The following is a 24,674-nucleotide window of genomic DNA, read 5'->3' as shown; positions in this document are numbered from 1 at the left end:
ACGTGGCCACCAAGCACATGAGACAATGCTCCGCATCACTGGCCATCAGGGAAACACAACGCAAAACCACAATGAGATAGCACCTCACACCAGTGACAATGGTGAACGTTAAGAAGACAGGAAACAACAAATGTTGGAGACGATGTGGAGAAAGGGGGACCCTCCTGCACTGTTGGTGGGAATGTGAACTGGGGCAGCCACTCTGGAAAACTGTGTGGAGCGTCCTCAAAGAGTTCAAAATAGAGCTGCGGGCGAGCCAGCAATCCCACTGCTGGGGATTTACCCCAAAGATACGGATGCAGTGAAATGCCGGGACCCCTGCACCCCGATGATTATAGCGGCAATGTCCACAATAGCCACACTGTGGAAGGAGCCTCGGTGCCCATGGACAGACGAACGCATAAAGATGTGTTCTACCTATGTAATGGAGTATTCCTCAGCCAAGAGAAATGACAAATACCCCCTATTTGCTTCGACGTGGAGGGACCTGGAGGGTATTACGTTGAGTGAAATAAGTCAATGTGAGAAGGTCAAACATTATATGGTCTCATTCTTTTGGGGAATATAAAAATTACTGACAGGGAATAAAGGGAAAGGAGAGACAATGAGTGAAAATATCGGTGAAGATGACAAAACATGAGAGACACGTGACTCTGGGAAAAGAACAAGGGGTAGTGGAAGGGGAAGTGGGTGGGGGGTTGGGGTGACTGGGTGATTGGAACTGAGGGGGGCACTTGGTGGGATGAGCACTGGGTGTCATGCTACATGACGGCAAACCGAACTCCAATAAAAAAAATCGTTTTAAAAAGAAGGGTGAACCCGCGGCGCCCGGCCCTGCGTCTCCACCCTGTCGGGAGCAGCGTGGGGCGAGCGAGACGCCGGCCACCCGCTCTCCTCCTGCTGCTGCTGCGTGGGCTCTGCTTCCTTTGCTCGTGCTGGGCCCGGGGAGCGGGTAATGGGCCGGCTGCTGCCGAGGGGGGCGCGGGGGGCCCTCGCCTTCATCTCTCTTGCACACTCCTGCTTGCGCTCTCTTGGTGTGTGTGCGTCCGCCGGCTGCTCAGCCCCGTCGGGGAGACCAGACTGGGGCTCTTGGTCGGTGCTGCCGGATGTGGGGACACCTTCCCGAGTAGGCCACAGACGCAGCAGGAACTGTCCTCCCACATCCTCTGTGGGGCCTGGTCCTTTCGGGGAGCCGACCGGGTGCCCTCGGAGGACACAGCCGCGGTCTTTGCTCCTGCCTCTGCTCTGCCCGTGGGGCCTGAGCTACCCCAGGCCCGCAGGCCGCGTGCCCGCTGCTCTGTGGGGCTGTCAGCTGGCAGGTTTCCTGGGACCTTCCCTCTGGGGCTGTCCTGGGGGCTGCGGAGGACTCCTTTCTAGGTGATGGTTCCTCCAGAAACGGCCCCCTTCAAACGGCTTGAGTAGGCGGGAGCTGACTCGTCCGTCGTGTGGGGGCAGGTTTGTGGCACCCGGTGGCCAGAAACGCGTGGGGATTCCTGAGTATGTCCGAAGCAGCCCCTGGGAAGCATCGGGTGGCTCTCGTGCCTTCGAAGGAGGTGCAGACACCAGATGGCTGGGAGGAGCATCGCCAAGGGGGCGCAGAGCTCTGCCCCCATAGTTGGGCCGCAGCCTGTTGCTGGAGCTGCTGAGGCCCATCCTCAGGGTCCCCAGGATTTGCACACCTGTCCCATGTCCCAGGGTTCTTATGGCACGCACGTGCGTGAGAACCGGCCTCGATGGTCTCGTCGGGGTCTCTGGTGTGACGACGTGGGACGTGCACCGTACGCCAGCTACTCGGGAGACTGGAGAGCCATGGACTCCATGGTCTGTCGTCTTCTCTATCTGACGTCGTTTTCAGTGTTGCGTTTCGGCCCACCCCGCCTGCCGTGGCAGCGGCTCACCAGCGTCAGAGTGGCGGGCTGGGGCACGGGGCCATGCGGCCGATGGCGGGCCGTCCTCGTGGGTGTCCTCTGCCCATTGCTGCCGGCCTGGGCCCTGGAGCCGGTGCAGCCTGCGTGTTTTGTCTCTCCAGACCGGCCGCCGCAGATTGGCCACTGGGCTCAGTCAGCCGAGGTCCGCGGAGACCAGGGTGCCCGCCCGCGAAGCCCCCTCTCCAGTGTCGGTTTGCAATAAATCTGTATTTAAGCACTTCGGCGTCCGTGTGTGTCACTTGCTTCCGAGACTCTTCTCTGCGTGTGTGCGTTTCCGGAACTCCAGCCACGAGGTCCCTGGCTCACGGACAAAGCAGATGCCACCGTAGGGGTTCCTCAGTGTCTTCTGAACTGTGCCTGCTCTAACCTGTGGTTTTCAGAAATCTGATGAGCTTTCAAGAAAAAAGGATTTTCGTTGCAGAGCTGACATGGGTCTCCAGCAGGTTCTGAAAAGCTGAAGTGAGCACAGGATCCCGAAGCTTCAGCCAGAGGACACCGCCCCCCCCGCCGGCACCCCGTGGAGCGAGTCTCGCCCTGCGGTGCTGGGCTCACCCATCTGCCTGCACCCTCCCGGGCACAGCACGTCGGCCGCACTCCAGTCCCGGGGACCGTGCTTCTGGGCAGGCTCTGGCGACACTTCTCGAGTCAATGGAGGATGCGTGGTGGCATTAGCGCACAAGTGCCCAGGACCAGAGATTATCTGCCAGGGAGGAGAGGCCCCATCTTTCAACAGTTTGCCCCAAAACGTGTGGGAGGGAGAACAGTATCCATGTTCTACGTAGAAAGGAATGTCTGGGAGGCGGCAGTTGCGGTGTGGAGAGGAGTGAGCCCAGGACTGCCCACCTGAGGACAGACCCACAGCCACCCGGGTCTCCCCACAGGCAGGCGGCGCTCCCGTGGGCCTCCCGCTGGCACCTGTCCCAGCCTCGGTGGGTGTGGGGGGGTAACACCGTCATTTCAGGCTCTGCTCCCTGCTCAGCCGTCTGCTCAAGCCCCTGGTGCTCTCCCTGGGTGTGATTCCTTTTTTTATTTTCATGGAACATCAATGGAAAAATGTTATATCTTTAATTTTTGCTAATATCTAACTGGGATTTAGCATTCCCATCAGTTAGGAAACGTGTCAGTTCCTTTTTTTTTTCCTTTGTAATTGACTTTTTATCGGTGTTCAATTTGCCAACGTATAGAATAAGACCCAGTGCTCACCCCATCAAGTGCCCCCATCAGTGCCCGGCACCCCATCACCCCCACCCCCCGCACACCTCCCCTTCCCCCCGCCTAGTTCCTTTCCTGGATGTGATTCTTGAGGGCTGGATGGCCTCCAGAGGTCGGCTTGTGTGCAGCCTGACAGCTGCCCTGGCCTGCCCTCTGCCGCTGAGCCCGGACCTGGGTATGGCCTTGTGTGTTCCCCTTGCCCTGAGGGGACCAGGCCCATGGACACTGGAGCCCACGCTGGGAGGCACGTGGTGAGTGTCACCCTACCAGGTCGGCAGGTACAGCAGCCTGGCGGGGCTGTCCCGGCTGGGTGGTCTCCCGTCTGGCTAGCATGGAGGACGAAACCAGGCCGGGCCTCCCGCCTTCTCCGTCATGCTGCTTCCCACGCTGTTTAGCCAGAGCCGGATGCACTCGGGGACGTTTTGATGCAAACATGGTGTGAGGGCGACAGAGGAAGGCATGACCCTGAAGCTGGTGTTGGACCTCCCCCCCCCATGCTGCTCCAGTGGGGCCTCCCTGCCTCTGCCATCCATGTGGCACAGGCTTGGTACCGGCATACGCTCTGCAGGTCAGGGGGTAGGCCCCTGGCGTCTTTTGCCGACCGATCCCCAACAGCCCAGGTTCTTCTCTCCGAGGAGGGGTCCTGGTGTGGGTATAGCGGTGGGGCGGCTGGCGGTCTGGGGCAGGCTCTCCTGCAAGGTAGGTGGTTGGGAAACTGCCCAGGTCGGGGCCATCGCGTGGCCTGGGTGGGGTCTCCTGGCAGCCTGCAGCAGGGGCCTAGAGCCCTCCACCATGTGCCTGGCCCGCAGAGGGTCTGGGTTGGCAGGTGCCACGGAGGGGCTGCCAACAGGAGCTCGTGCTCGAGCTCAAAGGCGTAGGAGCCCCGGGGGCCACCTGTCAGCTGTCCAGTGGTCTGGGGGGCCCGGGACAGGAGACCCCAGGCCGGCGGGTCCCCAGTGAAGAGGAGCTCTGCTGCAGAAGCAGCCACAGGGCTGTGTGAGAGGGGCCAGGCGGGGCCCCACACAGCTCTTGGGTCCTCCTTCACCCAGGGTGCTCCGGACCCCTGCCATTTCAACCCCCAGGTGGTTGGGCATCTGGTGAACATGTTGCGTGTAGGGTTTGGGGGCAGCCCGCTGTTGCATGTAGGGAGACGGCCTCTGGTGGGGAAGGTGCCAGGACTCGGCCCCGCCTCCTGCCTCCACGCGCCCCCCACCTCAGCCTCCCACAGCAGCTGCTGTAAAGTCCCGGGAAACCTGCTGGCTCAGGGCTGCCCTGCGCCCCGGGCGCCCTGCTTCTCTGGCTGGGTGTGTCAGCCCTCTGGGTCACTCATATGTGGAATTTAAGAAACGAAACTGATGGGCATGGGGAAGAGAAGGAAAAATACAATGAGATAAAAACAGAGCGGGAGGCAAACTATAAGAGACTCTTAATCGTAGGAAACAGAGTGAGAGTCACTGGAGGGGAGGTGGGTGGTGGATGGGGTACCTGGGGGATGGGCATTAAGGAGGGCATGTGAAGTGATGAGCACTACGTGTTATATGCAACCGATCAATCACTCCATTCTACCCCTGAATCTCATACTACACTATATGTTAACTAACTTGAATTTGAATACAATCTAAAAAAAGGAATGAAAAAAATCACACATTCTTGTGTACAGTGAACAAAGAACTCTGCATCCAATTTAAAAAGCAGTAATGGGGCACTCGCTATGTGCATCATCAGTTACCAAGAACTTGCTCACCACCATCTTTAAGGTATTAACACATCACAATTTCTAAGCTTTTTATTAAATCAGGGACTTCCGCTTCCTGAGAAGATACATACATACATACATGGTGCAAGCTGAAGCCTCCATCCCAACAACCAGAAAAGGCTGGTTACGCACAGACGTGCTCCTGGCGATAGTCAGGAAGCTGTCAGATGACCAGAGCTAGGTAAAGGATCCGTGCAGAGGACAGAGAGCCCTTCACTGGGGAGGCTGATGATGGGGCACCATTTTGTCCCCAGGCCACTTGCCGATTCCAGCTCAGGACATCAGCTCCACTGGGATAAGAGGACACCACCACCATACAGTGACACACTGGAAACTCAAGGAGGCCCAGATGCAAGGCTGACGTTCCCACAGGACCTGTGCTTTGGCAAGGTGGGAGGTGAAGGGGACGGGACCGAGCGAAGGTTACCGTGGCCTCACAGTACCTACGGGATGAGCCTCTGCTAGCGAGAACGGGTCTCCCACAAACACAGACCCACCCACCGGGGTGCTGCCAGACGACTGAGCTGCATGGGGCAGAAGACTAAGTATGACGCTCCAAATCCCTGAAAGGACTAGCGTAGTGCTTGTGAGGCCTTCCAGTGCTGAGGACAAAGAGCCCGCTTCTGACTAGTGGGTCTCAATCAAAACACAGAGTGTCCACAGGGGAAAAACAGGGACAAATTACAGGGGCACCGAAGGCCAGCTCGATGCACCAAAGAGAAGAAGGGACTATCGACCAACCAAATAAACCATCTGGCCCTCGATTTTCGTTCATTCACCGTGTTAGGCACACATCCAAAGAGTTACCAGAAACGTACACGGGAAGGAAAATGCAACCAATAATTCAGAATAAAAATAAGCAAAGACTGTGAAGTAAGTAAGATCATCTTGGTAAGAAAAACAGGTAACAAGATGGACAGAAGTGGATGCAACAGATGGAGAACTGAATGAGGAGAGTGTAATGCATATGAAGAAATCACATGGATATTCTAGATTGATAAAATAAACTATCTTTCATCAAACATTCATTGATGGCTTAACAGAAAACTCGGATGGCATAGGAAAGGACAAGATTCGTGGGTTCTGAGACAGAGCACACAGACAATACCAAAACTGGAGAGTAGGCAGAAGAAGCAATGAAAAGAACAGAAGACACACGGTCCACAGCAAAAGGCCCATGATACTTTACTTGAGGTCCCAGGAAAAGAGGGACAGAGACAGAAGCAACGTCCAGAGAGAGAACAGCCAAGGATCCCAAACTGCAGAAAGACACCAACTCCCACATTCAAGAGGCAGAATGAAAACACGTGTGCGCTTACATGTCCATCTGCCACCACCTTCCGACTCAGACCATGACCTCCACACACTCCTAGGGCACGTGAAGAATTTTGAAAGACAGCAGTTAGGTCCAGATGGTTTACAGCTGTCGATTCCTGATCCCTGGCTCAGCTAGTCCTTCCTGTCCCCGAAAGCTGACGAAAGCTCCTGAGGTAGCACCCGATGCCATTTCGCCCTCATCACATCCTACCCCACCGCCGCTTTTCTGTCACTTACCAGAACGAAGGCCTCCTCCTTGCTCCTCCTGTACTGTGCTCCAGAGTGAGTGGTAAAAGGCACTGGAACACCACAGAATCCCTGTTAACCGCAAAGCCTTTCTAAAGTCAAGGCGTCACTGAGCCTGGGACAGAACATCCAGTCTTTCCTTCTTTGCGTTCATTTCCATAAAAAGAGGAGCATGACAGCAGACACACGCCACCTGGCCTAAATTCATCTGTCCTAAATTCAGGGACAGTGACGATGGGATGGTGAGAGTGGTGGCGGTTCCTGCTGAGAGATCCTGCCTCCTCAATCCCGAAGGATCATCAGGGAAGGGCGTCAAGCTGACTGGGAGCCACGCACAAAGAGAACAGGAAAGAAAGGCTGCAGACAGCGGAAACTCAACTCACCAAGGCAGAAAGCTCACGGCAAAGACCTATACTGTCTCTAAGCATGGAATTACCTCAGGTTTGGCTTAAAAAAAAAAAAAAGAAAAGAAGAAAAGAATCCCGGGAAATAATTCACACACACTATCTACAAAGTCACAGTGCTGAGTCAGGAGCCAGAGCCCGCCCACTCACACATGCCTCGGTCTGTCTCAGTTACGTATTTTCTGTGACATTTCAAGGAGGAAGAGGTGAAAGATGCTACATGAATTTCCAGTAGACCAATTTTAAGTCAAAGAATCATTTCTCAGAACTGATATATATATATATCAGTAAAAAAATATATATACATATATATTTAATATTATATAACATAAGATATATCGTTACGTAAACATTTATGCAAACTTAGAGGAACAGTATCAAGTTTTTACACACATCTACCCCCTCATCAGGAAGGTAAGCACCTTCCTGCTTATTCATTCCTAGCATGCCCTTGTTAACATTACATGGACTTCGAAAACAGTGTAATTCATCCTACTGTAATGACATACTATAAACATATATAATATACAAACAACATACCTAATAATCATTCAAACTTCATTTCGAAGCCCCACAGCATATCACTTATGTTTACTATTAATTTCCACCAGACTTTACATCACCCTGGTCATAGTATTCATTCATGGGTACATGAACTGAAATTTTATAAACTCTCTCTCCATCTTGCTAAGAGAGGCATCCCAATGGCATTATATTTCATGTTTAAAAATTACCAATCATACTATTAATTCTGCAGTTTATATCAATTGTGCATCAGTACTATTTATGATAACAATTCTTTCTGACCGATTTTCACACTTAGAATACTGTAGCCAAAGACACTAAAACTTTAGAAACCTTACTTCCATGTGTATATACACGGGTCTCTATATGTACACACATACACACAAATGACAGGATACTTATTAAAACATCTTCCCATTATAAAAACCATAAAATAAAATCTATGGAGGAAATGAAAGAGACAGGAGTTCAAGAAGAAAAGCAAATATAATTGTTCTGACAGTGAAAAGGGAGAGCTCAGTCAGGTAAAGTTCAAAGGGATGATAGCATCAAACTATCATGGTAGTAACGTCCTATTGGATACATATTCAATACTGAGATATAAAATACTTTTATAAGGTCAACTTTTCCCATACACTAGAAACTCCATCCTGTATTGTTGATACTTGAGACGAAAATGTTTGAGGTCCACTTTAAAAATGGGGAGGGGGTGATAGTTTTGACAAATTATGGAGGGAGATCTTGAGCACTCTGCTGAAGCACAACCAGTGTGATTGCTTGCACAAAGAACACAAGTCTCGCACCACCACCGTCAAGGCCCTGCAGGACACAGTGGCTTGGATGCTCAACCTTTCAAAAAGCCCTCGTTCCCTCATGCAAGGGTCACAGCCACACTGGCCCTGCTCAGTGAAGCCAACACCCCAACATCTTCCCACTTCAGAATCGGCACCTCTCTATTCCCTCCACCTGGAATGCTCTTTGACATAATCCCTCTCATCATTCAAGATTCGACTCTCAATGCCTCACAAAGAATGCTCGGACTTTTAGTTTGGTTATGTGTGTATTACGGTACTCTGCATGGTAATATTTTGTGTCATTTCTTACAACTGCATGGGAGTCTACGACTATCTCAAAGAAAAGTCTTTACAAAACGCTCTGGGGCTGCCTTCTGCAAAAGATCTATCTGCAACCGCTAAGCTCTGCCATGACTCCCCCTACCCCTCGTCACTTCCTTGCCTGTCACCCAACATCATTCCTCCACACTACCCACTGCTTTCTGAAATTACTGATTGGCTCACTCCTCTATTTCCTGAGACCCCACAAGGAAGTCAGCTCCAGAAATACAGAGTCCTTGTCTTGCTCATCACTCTCCCCCAGAACTTAAAATGAGGCTGGGCCTCAGGAAGCTTTCACTAGATGAAAATGCACGAGGCAGAGGTGATACCCAGTGACAGGACAGGAAGACCTGATGTCACTCTGCTGTGATATGTTACGTACTTAACCTCATGTAGTTCACTCCTTATGAGAATTCTGGAAGAAAGAGGAATTCTCCATATTTGTAGTTGAGTGAATGGAGCTTAAGAGGTTAAATAACTTGGCCGACGCTGCATCAGGTCGGCCATTAGGAAGTACTGATGAAGTACTTCATCAGGAAGTAATGGTGTTGTTCAAAGTCAGGTACTAGAGATTAATAAGCCTACACAGAGCTTTCCTCGCCACAAGCCCCTCACAGGGCTTTCCATTTATTGCCTCAATTGATCCTCACGACAGTCTGCATCTGATCACATCAGGGGTTCAGAGCACGAAACCAGGCTCGGAGAGTCAAGGAGGTTTGTTCAAGCAAGTACAGCTGCTGTGGAACACAGGGAACTCGGGGGCTGCGACCCCAGCTCCAGCTCCCCCGGAATCCCACACGTGCACAGACGAGAGACAGAGATTTAAAGGAATGCACACAAGGTCACGCAGCTGGATGGACAAAAGGCTGAATTAAGAGTAGGCCAACGACCTATTAGTCAAATGAGCTTTCCAGCCTGGCGGATCGTGCCGCTGTCAAACACTTGAAAGTTTACATTTACTACAGACTTTCACGGATAAGATCAAGATTTTATAATGAACATTAGCCATGCTACTGAAAACATAAGTAGACCGAGGTAAGAGACAGCCGACACGGAATACATGTGCTTATGGCCACCGTACACCACGCATACTCACTGCTCCGGAAGATGACCAAAATCTAACTGCATGCATGTTGGGCTTTGATCTCTACAAGGTATAATCTTACTTAGGAATATTTAGTATTATTTCATAACATTTTCCTATCTACGGACAAACAGATCATTACAAATCAGGATGAAAACTGTTCATGATCCCCAAAGCTCTACATCTCTAGGGGAAGAAAAAAAAGTGCGTCAGAAACAGAAAAATCTTATATACCGTATGTATCCATGTGCTCTCTGATAAATACAAAAGATTTTCTCACCAAAAGAGCACGACACTTCAATGTACTTGCACAAGGCTCACATGTGCCTTAAAATAATGAACAATCAGAAACTGAAGAACAATAGTAAGTTGCAACAAAAATGACAGATACAGCGTGTATCTGACTTTACTTTGTCTCTACCAATACTGGGGGGAACACTCTTTAATGGGGTGGCCGTTTCCCAGTTAACACTGTTCAAACCCGAACAGCAAAACTTTGGTTGAACAGCCCAAGTCAGGTCTCTACCCTAACGGATCATAAAATGTTAATGATTGGAAGTTTTCTATTTTCCTTCCCTCATCGCAGACATAAAAAGTTGTGAGGAAAAGAAAAGATACTAATGGTATCCAAAACTCGGATAATGCTAGATTTAACAGTATGCTCATGTTGCAGTCTGCAACTAAAACAATTTGCATTGAAAATGGTAAGTAGGTATTTCTCTCTATCACTACAACTATAAACAGGACAGGATAAATCAGACCACTGTGACAGTTCAAGTGGAGAATTTAGGAGCAGAAAGAAGAAAGATTTTCAGCAATATATGACAAGTTCAATTATTTTAGACTTAAATCTGGTAAAAAAAAATGTAATTAAATTGAAAACATGCAATCAAATAGCACATATATATATTCTGATAGAGCACAAGATGATGAAAGATAAGATAATTTTCCTTATGGAGATTCCGACCTAAGCCCAAATGAAAAGAAAAAAGAAACCTATCCTCATCATGGCGGGTGACTATGTCCTACAAAAAGATCCTTGCATCATACAAAAATGCAACTCCTATAACATAACAGAACTTTAACATGGGGGAAAACGAGGTCATTTTTTAAAGTAAACTGCTGTTGCAAGGTAACTTTTAATTTGCACACATAATGTAAATTGCTACGGTCAGCGCACCTTGGGTCACAGAAACAACGGCAGCTGGATCCAGAGGTGCCCAGGCAGCCCGGGTGTGCAGGCAAAGTGCCATGAACAGTGAGGATCGATGATCTCCTCAAAGTGTCACGGCCAGATCCTCGGCAGGGTGGCTGGAGGGCGATATTCAGAGAGCAAGCACGTGCTTAGTGTTACACTTTAAATTGATGCTGACATTGTCGATTGCGAAAAGAAAGTTTTTCCTAAGTAACATAGGAAACCACCCAGCTAACCTTCTGGAGGATATCAGATAATCATGGTAGGTGGTTGTGCAAGAGCTAACTTCTCAGAAACGTGAGCACATATGAAATACAAACAAGCAGCCGTTGCGGAGATTTACTATAGTGATCAACATTTTAATTACTTTCTGTTCTCTTAGATGTACAGGACTATTGCGATGAATAGTCGCTCCATGTACAAACAAAGCAGTATTTTTAGCCTGGTATTTGCATTTGGTGGCAAAAAAACTCCCACAAGGGTACGAATAACCACGAGTCATGTGCTGATTAATCTGAGACTTCTCGAGTCACATGTTAATTAAAGGAATTAATATGATCTTTGCTGGTAACGCTACACATTTGTCACACGGCATGCAGAGAACGACTTATTGGATGGTCAGGTTTCAAACAAATCTCCAACCCTGCAAATACGGAGAGGATTTTTTCGAATCACTGCTGATGGTGACTCAATAAAAACCGAGGGCCTAAATATGAAAACAAGCTCCTACCAGAAAATCGCTAGACCAGTCTACACATGTGTGATGATTGACGAATAACTCGAGTGTGCAAAGAAGTGTTCTCCACAAAAGAGAAAGGAGGACCACGATGGAAGGTGTGCGACGCAGGCCGAGCCGCATCCTCAGCCGGCCCCGGCCCCCCGGCCCCCGGCACCCCAGCCCCCCAGCCCCGAAAGGGGCTTGCGCACACTGCGGCCCCGCTGCTCCGTATTCCTGCCAATGCCCTGCGCTCTGGACATGCAGCCTTACCTCAGCAGCCACAGACTATCTATCAAGTGGGTTAAATTGCTTCATGTTTTCAAGGCGTCTTATAAAGCATTCTCGGGAAAATGTTTCGCTCCGTCATTCCTGACCTTTTAGAAACGGTGCCCCAGTAAGTGTTAATATTGATGAAAACCACATGATCTCGGTCATTTACCGCCGACTGACACATACAGGCCCAAGGTAACACAACACAGCTAGTCTACTACCCTGAAGGGACTGTGCACTTTGAAGACTTTGGGAAATGTTCACTGTGCCTACAGAGTAGTCCCATGCTCATTCTGTCATTTCTGCAGTGAGTAGCACCATATAAGAGGTAGCGAGGGCAGCCCCGGTGGCTCAGCGGTTTAGCGCCACCTGCAGCCCAGGGCGTGACCCTGCAGACCCTGGATCGAGTCCCAGGTCGGGCTGTCTGCATGGAGCCTGCTTCTCCCTCTGCCTCTGTCTCTGCCTCTCTCCCTCTCTCTTGGTGACTATCATAAATAAATAAATTAATTAATTAATTAATTAATTAATTAAAAAAAAATAAATTAAAAATTCAAAAAAAAGAAACAGGCCCTTTATGTAAAATAAGCAAACATTTAACTAATGTATTCATTAGGTCCAATAAATGGAAATGTATGACACTAAAAAAAAAAAAAAAAAAAAAAAAAAAAAAAAAAAAAAACACCAGGTAAATCTTCAGGGTTCTAAGAATGTCATTGTTTTTCAAAAGATATCCAAATGATATAAACAGGAACACCACAAGTACAGAAGGAAAAGCTGCCGGAGGCACCGATATGAACAATTTCCCTACTACATTAAATGCCATACATCATTATGAGAAAGATTTAAATGCATCAGTAAATAAGAATCTTTAAGTTTTGGACACAGTTATTTTTTTAACATAAGCAAATAGGCAATAAGGTATTTCAAATGTGAAAAAGTACCTGTACCCACGGCCACCCTGGAGGAAGAGCACGCCAAGGGGCATGCTATCGGGATCCCCCACATGACGGAGCAGCCACCTGCCTCAGTGGAGCAACCGACTTCGGGCACTGAGCAACATCCTACATGAAATCAAGAGCCCGCCAGAGCTACTACACTGGGGCGAGCTGAAGCTTATGGGCCTGAGCAGTTCGAGCCGGGCATGGCATTTGGTGCTGAGTCCTTGGCCCGAGCCGAGATGCCAGCTGCGGAGGCCAAGCCAATTTACATGGCAGTCACATGTCTGATTCACTGTCCCAACCTGGTGGAGCCACCTGCACACTTGGCCACCCTGCAAGAAGAGCTCCCCCGGGCACCCACTATCAACGTCCCCGGCATGCCATGCCAAAGGAGTCACCTGCCTCAGTGCAGCAACCAGCTTCGGCCCCTGAGCAACATCATGAACCATGGCAGCAGCCCACCCCAGCTCCGAAGGTGGGGCCTGATGAAGCTTCTGGGCCTGAGGTGATCGAGCTGGGCAGGGCTGTCGGTGCTGAGTGCTTGGCCAGAGCGCAGATGCCAGCTGCTGAGACCAAGCCAATGCACGAGGTGGTCACGCCACTGATTCAGTCTCCCGACAAGGAGGACCCACCTGCAATCTTGGCCACCCTTGTGGTACATCATGTCCCGGCGCATGCTATCAGGGTCCGCCACATGCCGGAGCAGCCACCCAGCTCAGGGGAACAACTAGTGTCTTCCCCTGTGCAATATCCAGAACCACCTCAACAACCGACCCCAGCTCCTACCTCGGGGCCTGCTAAAGCTTCAGAGCCAGAGGTGATCGAGCTGGTCACGGAGGGAGCCGAGAAGCCAGCTGCTGAGACCAAACCAATGCACGTGGTGGTAACACCTCTGACTCACTGTTCCGACTTGCAAGAGCTACCTGTATCCAAGGCCACCCTGGAAGAAGAGCACACCCAGGGGCATGCTATCGGGTTCCCGCAAATGCCAGAGCAGCCACCTGCCTCAGTGGAGTGAACGACTCTGGCCACTGAGCTACCTCCTGAACCAAAACAAGAGCCCGCCACAGAGACTACAGTGAGGCCACCTGAAGCTTCTGGAGATGGAATACTTCCAAACTCGTTCTAAAAGGCCAGCATCACCTGAAGTCCAGAAGCAAAGACCCCACCCCACCAAAAAGGAGAGTTATAGACCGATATCCCCGATGAAGACGGATGCAAATGTTCTCAACAAGATACGAGTGAATAGCATCCAACGGTACATTGAGAAGTTACTCACTGTGACCAGGTGGCATTTATCCCCGGGACGCAAGGCTGGTTCAACACTCGACAAACACTCTGTGTGACTGATCAGATCTGCAAGAGAAAAAACAAGAACCAGATGATCCTCTCGATAGATGCAGAGAAAGCATTTGACAAATACGGCATCCACTCCTGATCCAAATGCTTCAGAGTACAGCGATAGAGGGAACGTTCCCAGCATCTCCAAAGCCATCGATGGAAAGGAAGGCCCACGACAAATAATCATCCTCAATGCAGAAACACTGGGAACCTTTCCCCGAAGATCGGGAATGAGAGACAGGGATGTCCACTCTCACCAAGTCTACTCAACATACTACTAGACGTCATGGCCTCAGCAATCAAGCAACAGAAAGAAATAAAAGGCATTCAAATCGGCAAAGAAGTAGTCAACCTCTCCCTCTTTGCCGATGACTGATACCGTACCTGGAAAACCCAAAAGACTCCACCCCAAGATTGCTAGAACTCATACAACAAATTTGGCAGCGTGGCAGGATACCCAATCAATGCCCAGAAATCACTGGCCTCTCTATACGCCAAGGATGAGACTGAAGAAAGAGAAATGAAGGAATCGGTCCCAGTGACAATTGTACCCAAAAGCATGAGATACCTAGGAATACACCTAACCAGAGAGATAAAGGATCTCTACCCGAAAAACCACGGAACACGTCTGAAAGAAATTGAGGAAGACACAAAGAGATGGAAAACCATTCCATGCTCCTGGATTGGAACAATTCATATATATTGGGAAAATGTCCACGTGACCCAGGGCAATTTACACATGGAACGCGATCCCTATCATCAGAAATACCACGGGCTCTCTTCAGAGAGCTGGAACAAATCATCAGAAGATTCGTGTGGAATCATCAGAAAAGTCCCTGAATGCCCAGGGCAGTATGAGAAAAGAAAACCACAGCTGGTGGCATCACAATGCTGGACTTCAGGTCGTGCTACAAAGCTGTGCTTATCAAGACAGTGTGGTACTGGCACAAAAACAGACACACAGATCAATGGGACAGAAGAGACAAATCCAGAAGTGGACCCTCAACTCTACAGTCAAGACCGTACATTCGACCAAGCAGGAAAGACCATCCGCTGGAAAAAAGACAGTCTCTTCACTAAAGGCTGCTGGACACGTTGGACAGCCACACGCAGAGGAGTGAAACTGGACCGTTCTCTCACACCTCCGGACACAAAGAGAAACTCAAAATGGATGGAAGATCTAAATGGGAGACAAGATTCCATCAAACTCCTAGGGGAGAACACAGGCAACAACACCCTCCTTGAACTGGGCCACAGCAACTTCTTGCAAGATACATCCATGAAGGCCAGGGAAACAGAGCCAAAATGATTCACTGGGACTTTATCAATATGAGAATCTTCTGCACAGCAAAAGAAACACTCAACAAAACTAAAAGACAAACTTCCAGAATGGAAGAAGATATGTGCAAATGACCCGTCCGATACAGGGCCAGTTATCCAAGGTCTCTAAAGAACTTATTCAACTCATCAGCAAAGAAACCAAGAGTGCCACCCTGAAATGGGCAAAAGACATGAATAGAAACGTCACACAGGAAGACAGAGACGTGGCAACAAGCACACGAGACGATGCTCTGCATCGCCAGCCAGCAGGGAAATACAGAGCAAAAGCACAATGAGATACCACCTCACACCGGTGAGAATGGGGAACAAGAACCAGACAGGACACAATAAATGTTGGAGAGGATGTGGAGAAAGGGGAATGCTTTCAAAATTCAAAAGTTTCAGAAATCGCCATACTCACCTGATAGGGACCAAGGGGGGTGGGGGGGGGCGGGAGTGCTCCTGGAGAGCCTGGGGAGCTTGGGAATGGGGGAAGGGGGGAAGGGGGGCAGGGGCAGAGGGGGGAGAGGAGGAGGGGGGAGGACGAAGAGCCAAGGGCCTTGGGGGCTCTCCTGGGGCCCAGCCACTCAGGCCCTCAAGCCACCGCCCCAAGGCCGTGCCCTGACGCTGGACGGTGCCTGCATCCAAACCCCTCTGAGCGTACGCGGATGGGCTCGGCACCCTCCCTGAGCCCCGGTGGAGGGGCCCCGCACCCTCTCTGAGCCGCCCGAAGGAGACCTGACCCGTAGGAGGCCACACAACCAGCCCCTCCGCGAACAGGTCCCACCACTCCTCCCCCGCGCAGCCCTTTGTCTCTGGGTCTCTCCCTCCCTGTCTCTGGGTCTGTCCCTCCCTGTCTCTCTGTCTCTCCCTCCCTGTCTCTCGGTCTCCCTCCCTCTCTGTCTCTCCCACGCTGTCTAGATCTCACCCTCCTGGTCTCTGTGTCTCCCTCTCTGTGTCTCGGTCTCTCCCTCCCAGTCTCTCGTCGTCTCCCTACCTGTTTCCCTGTCTTTCAGTCTCTGCCTCACCGTCTGTCTCTCCATCCCTGTCTCTCTGACTCTCCTTCCCTGTGTCTGTGTCTCTCTCTCCCCGCCGCCATCATAGGTAAAGATCACTTTTAAACATCAGGTAGTTGTGGCATCATAGAGGTCACAAATATATGCCTTTGGGAAAAAAATGGGAAGACTAAAAAAAAAACAAAAAACAAAAAACAAAAAAACAAAACAACCTCTTGATGTTATTATGCCTTAAATGCAGTAAGCTTTAAGCAACATAAAATATAGCACTTTAAAAAAGTTAACTTGGAAGTGAACGTGATAACCCCTGACAAACCATGTAGAGAACTCAAGAGTAGCTCCAGGGAAATAGTAATGTAGAAGATAACCAGTTTTATTAATTTTTCATAAAATGCATTACAGTAATTTACATAATGTGGTTTAAAAGTGCAAGGTCACTTAAATCACTAAATAGGGATGCCAGCATTAGAAAAAAAAAAGGGGGGGGAACACAGTTAATGATTCTGTTGGATTTCCTTTGTATATAATGCACTCTTCGGGACTGTGGTACAGTGTAACATTAAATGAAATGGTCAGAATTGTCACTCTTATCTTGTTCCTAAACTCCATCTAAAGACTTTGAATATTCTGGGCAGCCCAGGTGGCTCAACAGTTTAGCGCCGCCTTTGACCCAGGGTATGATCCTGGAGTCCCACGTCCCTGGAGCCTGCTTCTCCCTCTGCCTGTGTCTCTGCCTCTCTCTGTCTCTCATGAATAAATAAATAAAATCTTTAAAAAAAATAAAGACTTTCAATATTCTGTTATGATGTTTTCTAGGTCTCTTTACAGATAACCTTATCAGGTTTAGGAAATTTATTTAATTCCTAGTTTGCTAAGATAAGATCTTCTACCACACGTACATGTATATATACATAGATATATATTTTTTACAGAATGTTGCTTCTGTCTCTATTGAAATGGTCATGTAATTTTTCCTTTATTCTTTTAATATGATGAATTACAGGAATGATTTTTAAATGTTAGATGAACTCAGTATACCTAAAACAAAGCCAACTAGGTTGCAATTATATTGTCCAAAAATCAAAATACTACTGGATTTGGTTTCCTATTTTATTTCTTAGAATGTTCATTCATTTCATGGACGAGACTAGTCATTTTTTTATTCCTCATAAAACAAGTTGGAGAGAATACATTCTTTCATCATTCTCTGGACAAGGCTGCATTAATTTAAGGTGTTATTTTTACCTCCCCTATGTTGTTGATTCATCCATTGAGTCATCTGGGTCTGTAGTTTTCTTTGTGAGGAATTTACAGATCATGAATTTACATTAAAGGACTATTCTGGCTTTCTAGCTTACCTTATGCTAGTTTCAGTAAGTTGTATTTTCTAAGAATTATTCTCTTTCAAGTAAAAATTTTCAAATCAATTGACAGATATTCTTTTCATAATTTTAAATGCTGTTAGAAGATGTACTGATGCTCCTCCTTTTAGCTCCTGGCATTGGTCGGGTGGGTCAGCTCTCAGTCACTCATAAAGGGATTTGTCAATTTACCAATCTTTTGAATGATTTGATTTTTGACATTATCTGCTTCATTAATGTCTGCATATGCTCATGGTGTCCTTTTCCCCACTTGAGGTTTATTCACTGATTTTTCTAATTTGAGATAAAGGTTTGATACATTGACTTTTTTTATTCTTGCTGTCTAATATATTCATTTCATGATCTATAGATCTTCCTTTACAATATATTTAGGATATTATTTCTAATATTCAGATAAAAGTATCTTCTAATATCCACTGGGATTTCTTCTTCAATGCTTTATTTACATTTATTTCTAACTGCTTATTTTGAAATAACTTTGAAGTTAAATCTGCCATGGTACAGAGAGGTATATCTTTACACAGCTTAGTTTTTTAAATAGACTCATCATAGCTCTTTAACACTGTAATAATAATCAGTATGCATTTTCTAAACAGAGGGCATTGTTATGCAACCATATTGTAACGATTAAGAAAATGGACACGGAGATCATTCTCTCACCTTCTCTACACACCATATACCAGTTATACCATTTGTTTCAGTCATGTCCTCTAAATCATTTTCCCCTTCTAGTCCAGGCTGCAGTATAGGTTCATGCTTTGCTGCATATAGCTTTCATATGAATTTCAGGTCTTCATTTTCAAGTGTATGGAGAATTTTCTCCACCTATTATCTTCTAGATTTAACTGCATTGAGTTTACACCAAGACTTAATAGCATTTTAACCCTCTGAAATTTAAGACTGCCCTAACATAAGGTCAATTAATTTTTTTTCATGTTTGAAAAGAATGCACATTATTATTGGGTGCAGTGTTCCTTAATGTCCACATAGTCTTTAGGTTATTTGAATCTTGGCGGGATATCCTGATTTTTAAATCTGCTTGTTTTGTCAATTATTGAAAATGTCAACATTTCCCACTCTATGGATTGGTCCATTCTAAGTTCTGTTACTTTTTGTTATATATTTTAAGGCTATGGGCATACATATTTAGAACTGCTCTATCTTTTAAATGAAGAGACCCCTCTATTGGATAAAGTGTCCCTCTTTATCTCAAGGCACTTTGATATAACAGCTTGCCTCTGATTAGTGTTATGTGGTGTATCTTTTTCCATTGTTCTTTCTACATACTTAGGTTTTAGGTGCTCCTCTTATAAAAAGCAAATGGCAGATTTTCTATTCTCTTTCTTATCGAAGCCAAAAATCTTTTAATTTGGAACATTTTACCCATTTCCAGTTATAATTACAAATATATTTACAGATTTACCAACTTAGCAAGTCCTTATTAAATCCCATCTGTTCTTTGTTTTTCTTTTTTGGCCTGTTTTTAGACTGCCTAATGATTCCACTTCCCCTCCCTGTTAACTCTGATAATCCTAGACACTTCTACTATTCTTTTAGTAATTACTCTAGGCATTATAAAATACAGATCTACACTTACTATCTAATACTAATTTGTACTTTTTTTATCATCTTCTACAACTATCCATGAGTCTTACAACACAAACTCCATATTCTCCCAAAACATCTATTGTGTAATATACAAAAAACACTGTAAGACATTTTTGTTTCCTAAGTCAACATTTATTTAGATTTACTCATACTTACCATTTTAATTGCTCTTCATTCCACCATTCATTAACTACCATTTCTCTTTTGCCTAGGTATACTTTAGTGAGGGTTACTGGGAATATATTATCCCAGTTTATTTTATCGAAATGTCTTTCATTAATCTTCATTTTAAAAAAATGTTCAGAGTATAGAATTTTACTTTTATAATTATTTTCTTTCTGTATTTTAAAAATATTTCTTTTTTTATCCTGCTGGAGTTTTATGGCTTCCTAAATATGGGCTAGACATCTTTCTTCAATATTACCACATTCTAAGCCATTATGTTCTGTCTTTATTTTTATTTATTTATTTATTTATTTATTTATTTATTTATTTATTTGTTTATTTATTTATGATAGTTACAGAGAGAGAGAGAGAGGCAGAGACACAGGCAGAGGGAGAAGCAGTCTCCACGCACCGGGAGCCCGATGTGGGATTCGATCCCGGGTCTCCAGGATCGCGCCCTGGGCCAAAGGCAGGCGCCAAACCGCTGCGCCACCCAGGGGTCCCTGTTCTGTCTTTAAATGTTGCTTCCTTCCCATTCCCTCTCTTCTCCTTCTTGGCCCCAGTTACACCCTGTATTACTTCCACTTTCTATCTTTTTGTTTACCGTGCTTCATTCTGGGTATTTTCTTACTTTCCTTCTAGTTCATTAATTCTCTTTTCCAGCTACGTCAAATCTGTTACAGCCACTAATGAGTTAATTTCAGTTATGGCAATTTTCAGTTCTGGACTTTCCATCTCATTCTTTTTTATAGTTTTCATTTCTCCACCCAAATTTTCCATTTTGTCTCTTCAATATAAAAAGAGGTAGCCCTAAGGGTCTTTTTATATTATTTATTGTATCTGCCAGGTTTTGTTCATGTTGTCGAATCTCCTAGAATACTTGATTACTTCTAATTATGTGTTGGACCATTTTGCAAAGTTCATTACTGAATAAATCTGAGACAGAGGATGATGTTTTTTCTCTTCAGGAAGGATTTATATTTAATTCTACCAGGTACATCTTGGGGTACCAGTATGATTTCAATTTACTTCATCTTTGGGTCCTGAAGAATTTGATGTTGAGGCTTCAGTCCCAGTCATGAACTATTTAGTACCAAATTCATCTTTACTTAAACAGTGTAGACTTTCAGAATTCCAAATCAAGGCAAGGAAGAGGAACCTTCAATCCCTGTAATCCCTATCTTCTCATTCTCAGCCCTGTGGCCTATCAGAAGTCCTGGTAAATGCATCAAAGAGGGAAAAAAGCTATTATTTTCTCTCCCCACTCCAATCTGGCCTCGTAATTCTTTACTACTAAGCTCTAGATTTTTTATCAATGACTTCTGTATTTTGTCCAGGTATTCTTGTTATCCTCACTGGTATGGTTTGGTACAAATTGTCTAGTCTGCCATTACTGGGACCTTAGATCATTTCTTCCCTTTTTCTTTCCTTTTTTAGTCTTTATTTAAATTCCAGTTAGTTAATATATGGTGTATCAGTTTTAGTTGTATAATTTAGTGATTCAATTTTTTTTTAATTTATTTATGATAGTTACAGAGAGAGAGGCAGAGACACAGGCAGAGGGAGAAGCAGGCTCCATGCACCGGGAGCCCGACGTGGGATTCGATCCCGGGTCTCCAGGATCGCGCCCCGGGCCAAAGGCAGGCGCCAAACCGCTGCGCCACCCAGGGATCCCTAATTTAGTGATTCAACACTTATATACAACACCCAGTGCTCATCACACCAAATGCAAACCTATCATCTATTTAACCCATCCCCTCACCCACCTCTCTGGTAACCAATCATCAGCTTCTGAGCCTAGACCATTTTAATCTATTTTGTTTATATTAATCAGAATCTTACTATTTAAATAAATCAGTGGCTGCTGACTCAAATGCCTGTGGGAGGTCAGATTTAAAAATAAGCTTCTGCAGGAATTATGATGAATTGGGAAACCCGTGCCTCATTCTACAGAACACTGAAGTGAATTCCACTCAATGCTGACAGGAATATGGGGCTAACAAGTTCCATTTTCTCAAAAACCCAAAGACCCAAATTTTTTTTCTGAAGGTAAAATCTCCTCACTTTACAACACTGGCAACAAATTCCATTTATTTTCAAATAGTGTGCAGGCCAGTGGTTCTCAATTCAGGGTGATTTTGTTCTGCAGGGCATTTGGCAACATCTGGAGACATTTTCGGTTGTCACAACTGGGATGATGTCACTGGAATCCAGTGAATATAGGTCAAAAATGAACCTAAGCACCATACAATGAACCTGAAGCAACCCCCAGCCAACAAGTATCAACAGTGCCCAAGTTGAAACATCCTGGAACAAGCCAACATACTGCTGGCCAAAAAAACTTTATTTGTTGACTGCCATTTGGCTGGGGTTCCAGCAGTCCTCTATTCCTCATATAGCTTATTATAAATGTGGGTCTATAATTAAAGATGTCAGTACCTATGCTCTTTATGCTCTAATAACTGGCAGTCCCGGCATGCCAGTTTGTCACATGTTTCACAGTAAAGCTTTAGCTGTTCCTTCTTATGAAAAGGACAAAACACTGGTTGCTGGCTGGTCACACCCACTGCCTCTGTAGAAAATAATGGCAGGCCAAAAGAAGAAAATTAATGTAAGTGAATACTACATAATTATTAAATTGTTTTAAATTTGAATCCATTGAGATATAAAAGAGCTATAAACAGTTCCACCAACACCATCACTACTACTGGGCTTTATATATATTAAAATAGCATTGTACGCTGACAGATGGTAGCTACACCTGTGGTAAGCAGAGCATAATGTATAAACTTGTCAAATCACTATGTTGCACATCTAAAACTTATGTAACATTGTGTGTCAACTATACTTTCAATTAAAAAAAGAAAAAATATATTAAGTATTCTCAGCATTTTAGAAGGAAAACATAAATAAGTTTTTCTCTCCAGAAATTCAAATTAACCCAGGAGAAAAAGAAAAGTATGTAGTTAAAAACATGCTTTCTGTAATTAATAAGTCTTTTTTTTTTTTTTTTGAGTGTGTAATTAAGAAGTCTTAAGAAAATAGCCCAGGTTAAGTGAGTGTGAACCAACTAGATGTTTTCTACTTCAAATATGGGAGAAGACGGTTTTAAGTGGAATTCAGAAATATCTAATAAAAATGTATAAAGAATGTGTTGAAAAACTTATTTTCCCACTTTTGTAAAAATCCTTCCAGAGTATACCCATGAACACAGAAATAATCATAAAGTTTTCACTACATACTATTGTCCTCCATGTAACTTTAATTTTCTTTCTTTCTTAAGAAAGAAAGCAGGGTTGGGGGGTAGAAGGAGGGAGAAACACAATCTCAAGCAGACTCCATGACCAGCATGGAGCCCAACAGGGGGCTGGATCTCACAACCTGAAGACCACAATCCAAGCCAAAATTGAGAGTCCACACTTAATTGACTAAGCCACCCACGTGCCCCAGCCATGTAACTTTTTAATGAGCAATGCTTATGTCATAATGTTAAATTTAAAAAAGAATACAAGTACATGTAATGATTAAATATAAATACCAGTTATCTCACTAATAATTATAGGTGAAATCCAAACATTTCAGAAATAATTCCACTTTCAGCAATAACCACCACTATTAGTAGCTTGGTATATGTTCTTCTGGCTGTTTTCTATTTATATTTAGCTATATACATTAGTAGGCACTTTGTTTTGTAAAATTAAAAAATGACACAAACTATCTTATAAGATTTCTTAACTCTTAGATACCTTTCTTATTTTGAGAGACAGCATGCGTTCACACACACATTTGAGCAGAGGAAGGTCTGAGGGAAAGAGAGAACCTCAAGCAGACACCACCGCACTGAGTGTGAGGCCAATATGGGGCTCGACTCACGACCCTGAAATCATGACCTGAACCCAAAATCAAGAGTCAGATGCTTCACTAACTGAGACACCCTAGTGCCCCTCTTAGATACCTTTCTGTGATAGTAAATATGTCGACTTATTTATTAACTGCATAGTATTTCATCAAATGAATATAAGCTCTGCACTGTTTCTCATTTTTTAATATTGTATGATAATGCTGAAATAAACATATAAAAGTATAAGTCATTGAATGTTTCCACAAATCAATTCCAAGTAGCACAACTGTTAGGTCAAAGGGTGACTTCTACAAACATACATGATCCTCAAAAAAAAACTTGTACCAATTTGTATTCTTAACGGTGTAGAGTGGCTATTGCCTACATTATTAACAGTGTTTTGTCAGTACTTTTAATCTTTGCCAATCTTACAGGAAAAAAAAAGATTTCACTATCTTTAGACATATTTCTTTAATAACTGAAACTGGACAACTTTTCACACTAATCAACCATTTGTATTTCTTCTAAGAATTGTCTGTTCACAACCTCTGCTATTTTTTCCAAGTGTCTTTCTTACCAATTTGCAGACACATTTGATACATTGCTTGCCAAAGATTTTAGAAATATTTTCTCCAGTCTGACTTGATTTATGTCATTTTCCCAAAAAGATCCTTAAAACATTTTACAGAAAAACGAATCTGATTTTATTTTATATGACTTTAGTTCTAAAGAACTGCTTCTAGAAAGGCTTTTTCCTAATTATAAAAAGGTTTATTTTTTTTTCTTAGAGTGAACTTACATGGTTTCTCCTTTTAATATAAATTTTGTATTTATCTAAAATTTATTTTCACATAGAGTTTACCCTTGAACAACACAGGTTTTAAGTGCCTGGGTCCATACACATGGATTTTTCTTGATAAAAACAGTATGGTTACTATAAATGTATTTCCTCTTCCTTTTAGTTTTCTCAACATTTTCTTTTCTCTAGCTTACTTTGTAAGAACACAATATAAATACACACACATACACTTCTTGCAAAATGTGTTCTAGGGTACCTGAATGGCTCAGTTCATTAAGCATCTGACTTCAAATCAGATCATGATCTCAGGGTCCTGGGATCTAGCCAGCATCAGCTCCCTGCTCAGTGAGAAGTCTGCTTGTCCCTCTGCCCCACCTCCCACTTGTGTGCACATGCCTGTGCACTTGCACTCACACTTACTATCCCTCCCAAATAAAGTTTTAAAAAACAGTGTATTAATTGACTTTTACCAGTAAAGTGGCACTGGTACTAGA

The 24,674-nt window shown here is 45.2% G+C and overlaps 1 protein-coding gene and 1 long non-coding RNA gene across 2 annotated transcripts in view; both read right to left on the bottom strand.

Annotated features, from left to right (window-relative positions):
• The window catches only part of LOC140629483 (transcription intermediary factor 1-alpha-like), a 116,153-nt gene that overhangs the window by 45,994 nt on the left and 45,485 nt on the right, over window positions 1–24,674 (bottom strand). Inside the window, exon 5 of the mRNA XM_072818988.1 lies at window positions 13,988–14,064. Within this exon, the coding sequence (XP_072675089.1) occupies window positions 13,988–14,064 (77 nt within the window). The remainder of the gene's footprint in view (window positions 1–13,987; window positions 14,065–24,674) is intronic.
• LOC140629494 (uncharacterized) lies at window positions 6,057–7,114 on the bottom strand. The gene is made up of 2 exons (XR_012027324.1): window positions 6,451–7,114; window positions 6,057–6,265 (listed from the first exon to the last, which is right to left on the bottom strand). It is a non-coding gene; the product is annotated as an uncharacterized lncRNA (long non-coding RNA).

This window comes from Canis lupus (assembly GCF_048164855.1).
Source record: "Canis lupus baileyi chromosome 15 unlocalized genomic scaffold, mCanLup2.hap1 SUPER_15_unloc_1, whole genome shotgun sequence".
Classification (NCBI taxonomy): domain Eukaryota; kingdom Metazoa; phylum Chordata; class Mammalia; order Carnivora; family Canidae; genus Canis; species Canis lupus.
This window is presented reverse-complemented; position numbering and strand designations above follow the sequence as displayed.